Consider the following 12937-nt stretch of genomic DNA (forward strand, 5'->3'; position numbering starts at 1 on the left):
GTGACAACTTGCTGGGGCAGCCTGCTGGAGCCTAGCAGCAGGTATAAAAAGGAGAATTTGACATGACAATCAGTCGGACGCTGACACTCGTTGATGCTGCATCGAAGAGGCCAAGGAATAGAAGAAAGAAGACATGCACCCAACACCAGAGTTGAAGACACCTCAAAACGGTAGAGGAGTAGGAGCCGAAACTGGACGTGGTTCCTCCTGATGATGTCTTGAGCTAACTGGATCCTATAAAGGAGCTGTTGTGGTAGAAGACCACGAAACATGGTTGAAATTCTTTCCTTGATCCAGCCCCCAAATCCCTAAATATCTATACCTTCTACCGTTGGGTTCACCCATGGTATCTCCTGATGGTAACCGCAATCCTCTGCAGGCTGCTTTCTTCCCTCTTTTCATATTAAGTACTGAGCATTTGGTAATCCCAAATTCTATACCGATGTCACTACCACACTTCTGGACTGTTTTGGTCAGATTTCCAAAACAATTTCCGGTCATCCATAAACAGAAGATGGATCAATGATGGGCCTTTTTTTCCCCATATCAGTAACCCATCTTAACTTTCCTCAGTGTCATTGTTATGGGTGAAATTACAAAATCTAACGGTGAAAACGAGTCACCTTGGAAGATTCCCCTTTTAATATTAACTTCTCCGAGGAATACATTATTTGAATACAATTTGGTTTTCCACTCTTTTATGCTATGCATCAGAAAATTTGTGATGTTGTCAGCAACACCAAACATCTGCAGGCATTCAACGATCCAAGAATGAGGCTTCATGTCATATGCCTTCTTAAAGTCAATCCAAGCTATAGACATGTTTGTATTATGTTTTTTAACAATACCTCAAAACTGTTTCATCGATGACCAGGTAATCCTTGGTACCCTGAGAACTCTTCCTACATCCTTTTTGTTCCATTGGTAGTATTTCTTCCTGTGCCAGGAGAGTGTATGTCTTTGCCGCACATATTCCAGTGAGTAGCTTCCAGATTATGTTTAGTCATGCTACGGGACGATAGTTTCCCACAATATCCCCCTTTCTTCTATCTTTCATTACAAGCGTTGTCCTCCCAGTCATCATCCACGCAAGGATTGTACCTTTCTGGAGACACTCATTCAATTGGGCTACTAGTCTTTCATGCACCGCATAGCATCTCTTCAACCAGAAGCCATGAATCCCATCTGATCCGGGGGCTTTCCAGTTAGGCACTTTACCCAATAGTACTTTCACATCACACAAGCTCATAACAATATTCCTTTGTTTCTTTCCTCCTTGTAATTCTGTCTTGATAGTTTCTATCTATATTGCATCCCTTTTACGTAGTACATTGTTTCCCCATAATCCGCTCCAGAACTCCTTGGCTTGATTTGCACCAGGAGCAACATTTTCCCCCCTTGTCTCCTTCTAACGTTCAGAAGAATTGCTTCGGGTTATGAACAATCTGTTCTCTTAAGCTGTAATTTCTCCTCAAGAAGTAGCGCAATAACTAGGAGAAGATTCCTTGTTTGTGTTATGTCCTCCGTCAGGATGTATGGTATGACAGTATTTATCTTTTGTGTTACTTTATTGATCATACTCCTATCTAACCTTCTCATTTTCATGGGGAATTTTGTTCTGGAACATTCATCAACTCGGTGAGATATCTTTGAATTTCAATCAATTCATTATCTAGTTGGTTCATTTCCCTTGCATGTCCATCCTCCACAGTATCAGAGTTCACTGTATAACGTTCCTATTCCTCATCTTTAACAGCCCCATCACTATTCCACTCTTTCTCCCGTCTACTCTTCTCCCTGCTTTCAATTCCTACATCGCTATTTTCAACTGCGGCCATCCTTTGTAGCTCATTCGCAGGGTCTCTCAGACTCTCACTAATCCGAGATATTTCTACTCCAGATAAGTATCCCTTCCTCCTAATAACTCTCAGTTGGTTCATTAGTTTATTATTATTATTATTATTATTATTATTATTATTATTATTATTATTATTATTATATGACTCGCCGAGACACACCCAGCATTCAAGGACGTGTGAAGGCTATGAGATTTTACAGTATGACTGAAAGCTTGGGGTGGGGAAGTGGCAGGGGCAGTAGCAAAATATCTTCACGTAATACAACACAGACATTTAAATTGATAGGGCTTTTCTAAAGATGTGGGCAGCACTTGTCAGCACAATAGCTGAGACTTGGTTCTTCTGGGACATTATCTACATGTTCCTGACATCCCTTTCTTATCATTCGTAGGGCACTACAATAACAAGAACAATCCTCGATTTAAGATGCCACATCTTTTTTATTTCAATTTCCAGATACTTACATTCACTTAATTTGTGAAATTCTTTTACAGATATATTTTTATCAGTGGAAAAACTTAAATCAATTAGACTTCAAATATTATCTTCCCTGTCTTTATTAACTATGTCTGGTCGATTTTCCTGAATCATTCTGTCTGTATTGACTAGAAAATCACAGTAGATAGTGACATTTTTACCTTCAACGACTGGCTTGTTATTATTATTATAGTTATTATTATTATTATTATTAATATTATTATTATTATTATTATTATTATTATTATTATTATTGTTGTTGTTGTTGTTGTTGTTGTTGTTGTTCAGTAGTTTTATTTTTATAACGTGCTTTCACTGCACTACCGAGCGCAGCTCTGTGTGCCTTGGGTATGTGCTGTGGTTTGCTGTGATGCTCTTATGGTTACTGTATTGAAAGTGTTTTGCGTAGGATGTGTGCAGTGCCCAGTAGTGCAATTTTCTGTATGTTATATATATTTGTATGTCCTGGTTTTTTTGTTATGTATTTGTCTGAATATTTTTTTATTATACCTAAGGCACCTACTATGATAGGAATTGTCATTATTATTATTATTATTATTATTATTATTATTATTATTATTATTATTATTATTGAGTGAGAGAGCAGTGCATGCCATCAAAGTGGCACTGGGGTAAAATATACGAAGCCCATTTTACTCATCATGACTACCCATCTGATAAGGGTAGAGCAGGAACATGCATCACAACCATATGTACGCGACATGGTAATCTCATATCAAATAAACAGCGCATGACTTCGCAAGTGGGGCCCAGTTAGAATTTTCTTCAGGTCGAGTGGCCCATCCCGCTTAAAAGGTCCCTGAATAAGGTTTGTTTAAGGATGTTGAGCAAAACACCCATGTTTCCAAAGGTGAATTATTCAAACCCCAAAGAATTCCTCTCAACACATGGCTATGATGCTCCCCCACTACCTCTGCTCATGATCAGAGATGCACATATCATCAGCCACCAAGGGACATGCTCAACTGGTTAAGATTATTATTATTATGTTTAGCTGGTGCTTTGTATTTTTACAAGTTGACTCTAAGTCTCACCCAGAGGCCTCAACAGACAACAAGTTAGAATTTCAAGCTGATTTGTGATTAGGATTTCATATTTTCCGTTTTGCACATTGCTTTATTATCATTATTATTAATTCTCTTAATCACAGATTTTGTTGGGGCTCCTAAAGTTTTACATGCGTAATGGTCTTGCTACCTGCAGCCTACAGAAACATGCTATCAATTCTTTTAAACTATCTAATGCTCTCCTGATTATCCTGGCTGTGCCAAGGAAGCAAACCATGTGTAACAGATCTACTGGGCATGCTATTCCAATTTCTTTTATATTCCTGTTGATGCCTTCTCATATTGATCCCAAGGACCCAACATTAATTGACACTATCTTCACCTTCTTTACATTCCATTGCCGGGATATTTCGTACTTAAGAGGGTTGTATTTATCTTTTCGCCTTCATTCTTGACTATTCGTGGGTCAAAGGGGTATGCAGCATCAACTATATAGCATATGTGTTGCACATTGCCCACCACCACTAGGTGGTGTTATACTCTAGTACCTTATCTATTTGGATTGGGAAATCACAGAGGATTTTGCTAGTCTCCGACTCCGCCACTCTTTGTGGTTTGTGCACATACTTCGTCTTGCCTCTTTCTAACACACACTTTTTACAGTTTCCAGTGTAGCACTTTCGCTACCTAACCATATCGATACAACTTGTAGTGGTTCTGGTCAAGTCTAGGGCATTCGTTCGTGATACGGGCAATCGTTTCATGCATTCTATTGCAGAAATGGCACAACAGAGACACTTGCTCATTCCTAAGGTTGACACTCCAGTTCGTGGCCAGTTTGTGGAATTTATTATTATTATTATTATTATTATTATTATTATTATTATTATTATTATTATTATTATTATTATTATCAATATTAGTATTATTATTATTATTATTATTATTATTATTATTATTATTATTATTATTATTATTATTCGCAGTTAGTGTGCTAAAATCTTTTTACCTGTTTCTCTTGCAGCTTTAACCAAACTATGCCCGAGAGCTTCTTTAGTAGGTTCATTCAACTGGACGTCTTCTCTTTCTCCAATCACAGAAATAAGCAAGTTTGGCAATGAGCAATTCCATTGATATATTATCAAATGAATTATAATTTCCGGAGGGGTTTGGTTATCCACACGAACAAACTATAAATAAAACAAAAATACATTTAATTAATGTACCCTAATGTTTGATACAAAGTGAAAAATACATTCAAATACATTCAAATACTGGGGAATTTGGTGAACATATTTCACTGCGATGGTTTAACGTTTGTATTCATAATATTGAGAATTGTGTTACTTGACATTAAGTATTTGAAGTGTTATGGGTTTGTCCTGTCACAGAGAAAGTCAGGAAAATTCAAGCAACAATTTCAACCATAGATGTTATTGTAATAATTATTTGTTATAATATGTTTATTATCTTGTTATATAAGTTCAATATTGTAACAGATTTCAATATTCCGCTCATGCGTAGAGTTTAGCCATGTCTGGTTACCTCAAGCTCTTGCTTATTGTGGTTGAGATCCTCCCAGGTTAGTGGTTACAAGACATCATAATGCGTAGAACCGACCAGGTCCACCGGTGCTCTATCACTGGCTGTCTCGTAGCAGCCCCTAATGAATCCTCCACGGTGACGTCAGTATTCGGGAAATATCCCCCAACCACGTCCAGCCATAATGAGGCTTCTCCTAGTCTGTAGCTTCAGGATCGAATGGGAGTAAAACCCAGGCAGAATGATATAGCGGAAGATGGAGGAAACGTCCGTATTAGCGAATCCGATGGATAGATGTGAGGTGGGAAGCTGGGAGGCTGATGCGTGCGCGCACGCAGTTCTTTGTTGGAAACATGATAGTACTACCTGATGTTCTCAAAAGTTCTACTATCGACGTCACCGATCTTCTTTGCCAGGGTCGTTGGCGAGGGCCGATGCGTTGTAGACAGAGAATTTCGTCTTTAGGAAGATAGAGCAATGCTGCCAAAGGGGCTTCCATAGGGAGTACATGACTCTAGTGACCAGGGCTCAGATAGATGAAAGAGATGACAAACTTCACGACCTTGGGATCAATAAGGAGGAAGAGGGTCCGAGCTATCACCTACATGCATCCGCATGGACTCCGCCTATCTCACCTGAAAGCCAAGGTTTGCTGATTCTCTGCGTCCCTTAGCTCGTCAATCGAATTGCTGAATAGGGTGGTGTCGTTCGCATACTCCAGGTCAGTAAGGTGTAGTTCTAGGTCACGCCAGAGACTCACTCACCAAATAATCGATGACATATGTGATGAGGTCGAGAGCGGCCATGCAGCCCTGTCTATTGCTCTTGAGGGGGAACCAGTCAGAGTCCTTCCTGTTCACCTGCACCCAGCTCTCGGCACTGCTATAGAGCTACTAGAATAGGGTGGTGACCATGGGAGACGCACACTCGAGCTCGAGAATTTTCCAGAAATATGCTTGGTCGACCGTGTTCAAAGCCACCTTAAAGTTGATAAAGGCGATGTAGAGGTGGAGATCTTTGCAGACCTCCCGAGATCTTTGAACGATGAGACGAAGGGAAAAAGTATGGTCTGCAGAGGATCAATACGGTATGAACCTGGCTTACTGTGAATGGTGTGTGCTTCTAATGACAAGAAGAGCACGACTGAGGAAGATCCTGATGAAGGGCTTACCTGGGATGGAAAGGAGGGTGGTGCCCCTGTAGTTGCTGCAGACGAGTTTGTTGCCTTCCGCTTTTTAACAAAGAGGATATTACTCTGAGTTCAGTCATTTAGAAGCTACTCTGATACCCATAGATGATTGATGATGCATGTGAGCCGTTGAGTCATGTTTTCTCCGTCTGGCTTGAACATCTCCGTGGCCACAGGGCAGATTCTGACTTCATGAAAGTTAACAGGATCGATTCTACAAGTGTCATTGGTTAGGGCTGTGTGTGCAGTGATTATTAGACTGGGATTGATTTGGACAGATAGGTGACGAAAAAAGCCGAAGTGCTCCTTCCAGTGTTCGGGGCAGGTGGTTTCTATGATGATTAAATTTCATTGGTATCTCTCACCGAGGTAGTCTTGAACTAGAGACCGGTAAACTCTCTGTGGAGCATGTTGAATATCAGGTTGATATCGTTATCCTTTGCTGCTGGATCCAGGTGCTCGGCTTCTCCCGCCCAGAACTTCTCCCTGTCTTCTGAATGGAGTTGTCGTGTATCCAGTTGGGCTGGTCGTCTTCATTCGTGTTACTGCATAGGTGAGCCTCACGGCGGCAGTTACTTGTGTACGACCTCCGCAGTAGGATCAAGGGTCACTTGAGAAGAGGTCTTGAGTTTACCAGGGCATCACGGTCTGACTTTTTGGCACTTGATTTGAAACTTTCCCAGTTGGTAATCTCATTTTTCGGCCAAAGAAGTGAAGTGATTGTTGTTAAATCACGCAACTTCTGAGGCGATGCTGAGATTACAAATACAGAATGAATCAGAGCGTTGCTGGTACTTTGTGACAGAGTCATCTCGCAACTTCAACGTGAGTGTCGCCGCCAGCAATCGATAGTAGGTATTGCCGAGTTGAGCCCCTCTGTAGATCCGGCAGTCCTGTGATGAGCAAGTCTGCGGGAGGAAAATGTGTCTGCAATATAGAAATTGTTGTTGCGGCATCGGAGCAGGAGGCGATTACCAATAGATTGAGTCTGGAGTAGGTCTGTCGAAGGGTACTTGGGGAGAAGAGATGGCAGCACTGATGTCCGTCAGGGGAATGGTGATTTCGTGGTGGCAACTGGTCCTAAAATCTTTGAAGCTGTTTGCAGTAGTCGTCCTTGACTGTCTTCTCTGCGATATCTATGGGGGTATAGGCAACGATGAAAACAGGTGGACAAATGATCACTCACCGGGTTCTATGAGTAATTGCAGATGTGCTTGGGCACGACTAATGCCACACCACAGAGGCCTGTTCTGTCCTCGGGGCCGCTCTAGAAGAAGCTCCTGGGATAGCAGAATGGCTTCTCCTGGACGAATGAGCAACAAGACATTCCATGTAGTAGCACGTATTTTGTAGCGTAAGTTGATTACTCATTGGTCGGTGACATGCATGTGTCTGTTCCGATGTTGAACAGTCTTATTTCTTCTGATCGTTGTGATAAGAGGCTGAGAGTTCTTCTGGGCGTTGTATTGGTCTTCCGCAGAATAGTCGGATGATGGTTCTGCCATCTTGGCGATGAGCCGACGCACTGTGGGACACAGTTAGTCTGGAACCTCTCCAGAAGTCCTGCCTCCTGCATGAAGTAGCCAAACCAGGAGCAAAGCATCAGACGGTTAGACTCTCTTGGATCTAAAGTACATATAAGCTACTTTGGCACAATATGGCTAGACCTTAGAATTTATTCATGAATATAAAATTTAGAATTAGCCATTTCTTGAAGCAATTATTTTCTACAAAATTTTCTGTTATCTCTGTTCTATTTTGTAATACTTATTCCAATAATTCTACCACAACAGAATAAAATTTTAATATCAATGAAGTATACAGTTGAGAATAATTAGAATTCAGTTTAGATCAACATAATTCATTTCATCATTACAATAAAATAGACTAATGCCCAAGTGGTAGATACAAGAATCAATAATTCCACAAAACATAAATACATGCACGTTTGTGTACATACATACATACATACATACATACATACAAGGAGAATATAGATAAACTGGGATTTTCAGAAAGAGAAATTGACTGGCTGATTCTTAGATTACAAGTTCAATCTGTGAGTGTAACAGTAAAAGTAGGCAAGACTTTTCTCAAGTTCCAAATGTGAATTTGTCTCTGTTAACTACATCCCGAAGATGGAGTCTTGTATCTTTGTTGGAAATCGGCTCCCTCCTCAATAGAAGATTTATAATAGTTAAAAAATAGAAGAGACATACATAATACATACATACATACATGCATACATACATACGTACATACATACATACATCATGGAGGCCATTATGATTAGAGCGATACTCGGACGTGTGTAATTACTGCTCATATGAAGGTAACGTACCAAATATTGGAAAACTTGAGCTACAGAATGCAGTAAGATCACATACGAATATTTCTACATGTTTTAAGTATTACATATCTATATGAATGATTTATACATCTTAACACATATGATGTAAACACATTTCTGTAGTGTTAAACACGTAAAGAAATAAGTCAACCTTTCAAAACAGTTTACGATAAAGTCAAACACTGCTCCAAATGTATGTTTAAATGCAATTGTAGAATTAAAACCAACATGAGAGGTAAGATTAACCAAGCTGTGAAGAAGTTTAAATTTGTTTCTTTCACAACTTAGTCGAAACATTTAAAAAGATCATTGTCTATTTTTAAAAACAAATGCAAATATTAGTGAATATACACGATCATCTTAGCTAAGCATATAAGTCCCCTTCGATCAAACCCTGACTACAATCATTGAATAAGCTGAACCTACGATTTGAACAAAATTAATGAAGCATATACACAATCTGAGCCCCAGAAGTTCAATTTCTATGCAAAGGCTAAATGATAAATCTAGAAGTACACAAGATGCCAACAATTTAGCTGAGATCTACACCTCTGATGTAGAGACAAAACATTACAAGTGATCTGGGATGATATATTTCAACAGGTCCATAGCCGTAATTTGAGTAACAGGCCATACAACACCACTATGAGTAAAGGACCCAGTAAATAAGAATTAGACAGTAAACGAGATCGCAAAAAATCATTTGAAGACCACCCTGTCTAGAGGTATGAGAACAACCCATGAGACCCTTAAGCTTTTTGATATATGCCTCAGCTTTTGTATCATTAGCATATCACAAGTGCTGATGCATGCAACTGAGATCCAAGCAGAAAGCCTAAACCAGAAAGGACACGTAATTTTAAAAATAAAATGTTATTCCCTAAGAAAAATATCTCGCAGATCGTTTTAGTTATGAAATGTGAGAGAGAAACCATTTCATTTGACATCAGGAAAGCCTCAGAAAAATAAACTAGAGGGGCGATTTGGTGATTCGGGATTCACGTTTAGTTTCTAAATTTTGAAACATAATACGAAACCGTGTCAATGTTACATTCATTTAATCGAAAATAATATACATGTTGACACTTCTGTTGTCTGATGATGTAAAATTAAAATTTGAGTTGATGTGTTTGAGCCATTTGAGAATGCATTGAGAACAGACAAATTTACAAATGATATATATATATATATATATATATATATATATATATATATATAACTCACAATTTGGCAATCAAACACTGGGTAGAAAACATAGAGGGTAGACAGACAAACGCTTCAAAATGGAGTGCATTACCAAGGCCACGTGCTTGGTACTAAAGAGAACACCCTTAGCTTCAATAATAAAGTATATCAACAAATAAAGAGCACGACTATGGTGACGGAATTCACACCCACATATTCTAACCCAGTCATGGGTTTCTTAGAAGAAAACCTTTACAAGGACGTAAAAAAATCTTTTAATCATAATTTCAAGATATACTTCATTGAAAAGTGGAAACGCTTCTTCGATGACTACTTCATTTTGGGGGACAGATCAAATGATGATCTACATATATTTAATAACACCCTGAACACACTTCACCCATTTATCAAATTCAAAACAGAATCCTCCTAGGCATTCACATAAAAATACACGACTCCAATATCATGGCAGACATATTTTACAAAATAAAACGGACACACATCGATATTTGAACTTTTACCCGTGCCATTCTTCACATATCAAAAAGAGCATTCCATACAGCATGGCAAAATGCATCTGTACTATAGTAATCCGAATTTATGTACTCAAAAGTTTCCTAATAAACATAATTACTCCTAAAAATTAATAAACAATAGAATTATAAGGGCGACGAAGTTGGACATCACACAACTCAGGACACCAAAGAAAAAAATTAGGAACATATTATTCTATTTATCAATACTCATAATTGTGGAGTAACCAACATGTTTCACGCTATAAAAAACAAACCTGCCAGAATTTCTATAAAACCCCCAGAATGAAAAATATGGTTGATAAAAACCTCTTACAAAACAGTAAACGCCAGCGAAAAATTCTTAAAAAATATTTCACGAAGGCAAAATTCACATCAGAGACTGAATCGGAATTTTCGGTAAGCGAGTGTGGATATGGAAGATGTGGAACATGTAACAATAACAACAGTTTCAAATATTTAGACAATGGTCCCCCATAACATTTAAGAGTGGATTCGTTCAAAATAGATGCAAATATGAACTGCAAGACACAAAATCACATATACTGCATTACATGCTCCGGCTACTAGGAGAATTATATTGGTGAAACCAACAATCCCTTTGCCAACGTGCAATAATCCACAGACAACACATCCGACATGAAGAACTATGCAAGATTCCACTGAGTAAGCATCTAGAAATAATATGTAGATGGCAGATTCAAGACTTTCCTGTTCTACAAATGGTCAAGGGATGAACCAAAGTTCCGAAAGGCAGTGAAATTGCATTTTATCAAAAAATTCTCACCAAAACTAAACATCTGAAAGAAAAGCAAAAGCAACACGTATGGACTTTAAAATGGAACAAATTATGAACATTACATAGATTACCCATACAGGTACTGTAGTTAAAACTAACTTTCCCGGAAAATACGATTGGTGAGAAATAAGCGAGTACTTGAATACACGAGTTTGACCCTTTCCATACATATGTTGTATGAAATCGATAGGCATTGGAGAGAACTGTATTTTCCTTTTAAATTAAACTTTGAACCTTTTATATTTATTTCATATTTTATAATTGTGACTGTACTTACGTAAGGATCCCTTTTTTAAACTCTCAACCTAAAATGAAAATACTTTTATGGCATAGAAAATATATATACATACATACAGATGTGTGCATATATGTGTCAGTGCATCTATATACGATGTGTACAGGTATGTGTAGATATGTGTATATATGCATGCATATGTATATGTCTGTACATGTGTATGTATGATTATATATATGTGCATGTGTGGGTGGGTATATATATATATATATATATATATATATAAAATTTTCAGAATGAGATAAAAATCCAAGGCTGTGAGAACATTTAAAACTAGAAGGTCTTACAGCTGTTTCCGGGATATTCTATATCTCCCTTGATCGGAAACCGTGTGAGAAGATGGTTATGCAACAGTTATTCTCACACCGTCTTCGATGAAGGGATATATAAAATATTTATATCTCATTCTGAAATTTTTTTATATATACACATGCTGATATATGACCTACATTGGACTCCACATTCGCATAATCACCGAACCTGGAGCTTAACTATAGTCTGTCCATAGCACTTACTCAGCATTACCTGACACCTTTGGGTCTTACTGATACCATTACCTCTCATAATCTCTCTCTCTCTCTCTCTTTCTCTGTATATATATGTATATAAAGAAAAGGATAAAGAGACCAATGGCAAAGTTAGAATTATATTTTATGGATAAAGTCTTACAGCTGTTTCAGGGAAACTCCAATGTATCCCTTCATCGGAGACGGTAATACAAGAAGAAGCAATTCGGTTGGGCTAGTTAGCCATTGTTTTATTATGTGGAGGTTATGTAATGAGTCATTTACGCACGTTTCAATTTGCCAAATTGTTTGGCAGATCTCTTCAGAATGTTGAGGAGTATGTTAAGAGTTCATGGTGTGAGAGATGTGGGAGAAACAATTAGTGGATATATTAATGCATATGGTGGTATAATAATAGCATTAGGTAAAGAAAGCCTTACGTTTTAGTTGAAGTTGTGTTGGTCTTCCTGTAGGGGGATGTAGGATGGGTGCTATTTAAGCTCATAATTCCGATTTTAATCAAATGCATTTCCACGTGATGTTGTTATGATTGAGGAATGCGTCGTATATTTTTAGCACCGGCGGTGTTAGTAAAGGAGAGCAACCCTAAACTTAGGTGAAAAGGGGGCTAACTCTGGTCTTATTACTATTTAATTATAATCAATTATACTTAGAAAAGGAAAATTCTTTTTTACATATTTAATTATACTTAGGAAGTAGAATGTATTATATATTTAATTATACTTAGAGAATGTGTATTTACTAGCGTGAAGACAGATTAGGCTACATTCAGATCTCCTGTTTAATAGGTCATTCTGAGCCGCTAGGATTTCGAGGCGTCCAGTTAAACAAAGTTCACAGCGTCTGTTAGTTGGGTTATAGGAATTAGCTACTTTTAGTATGTGCCACTTTAGTTTATATTCTATCTTATTGTCGTTTAGTTCCCAGATATACCTACTAAGTCCTGTTGAATTTGCCTTATTTCTATTTCTAAAGCTAGATAGGTGCTCATTGTATCTAAGCCGTATTTGGTTTTTCGTCCTCCCAATGTAAGATCTAGTATGGCTGTTTGTTTGTACGTCGCATTGGTAAACTATATTTTCGGTCTTACATCTATTGGAGAAATTACATTTATTCCTATCTCTACAGCCACATAGGTTGTAAAGGGTGTCTA

The 12937-nt window shown here is 38.1% G+C and overlaps 1 protein-coding gene across 2 annotated transcripts in view; it reads right to left on the bottom strand.

The window, feature by feature from the left end:
- The window catches only part of LOC106871768 (uncharacterized), a 629775-nt gene that overhangs the window by 232429 nt on the left and 384409 nt on the right, over window positions 1-12937 (bottom strand). For both annotated transcript variants that reach the window (XM_052974057.1, XM_052974056.1), the window contains exon 30: window positions 4374-4554. In XM_052974057.1, coding sequence (XP_052830017.1) covers window positions 4374-4554 — 181 coding nt within the window. The remainder of the gene's footprint in view (window positions 1-4373; window positions 4555-12937) is intronic.

The sequence above is a fragment of the Octopus bimaculoides genome, chromosome 17 (genome assembly GCF_001194135.2).
Source record: "Octopus bimaculoides isolate UCB-OBI-ISO-001 chromosome 17, ASM119413v2, whole genome shotgun sequence".
Lineage (NCBI taxonomy): Eukaryota > Metazoa > Mollusca > Cephalopoda > Octopoda > Octopodidae > Octopus > Octopus bimaculoides.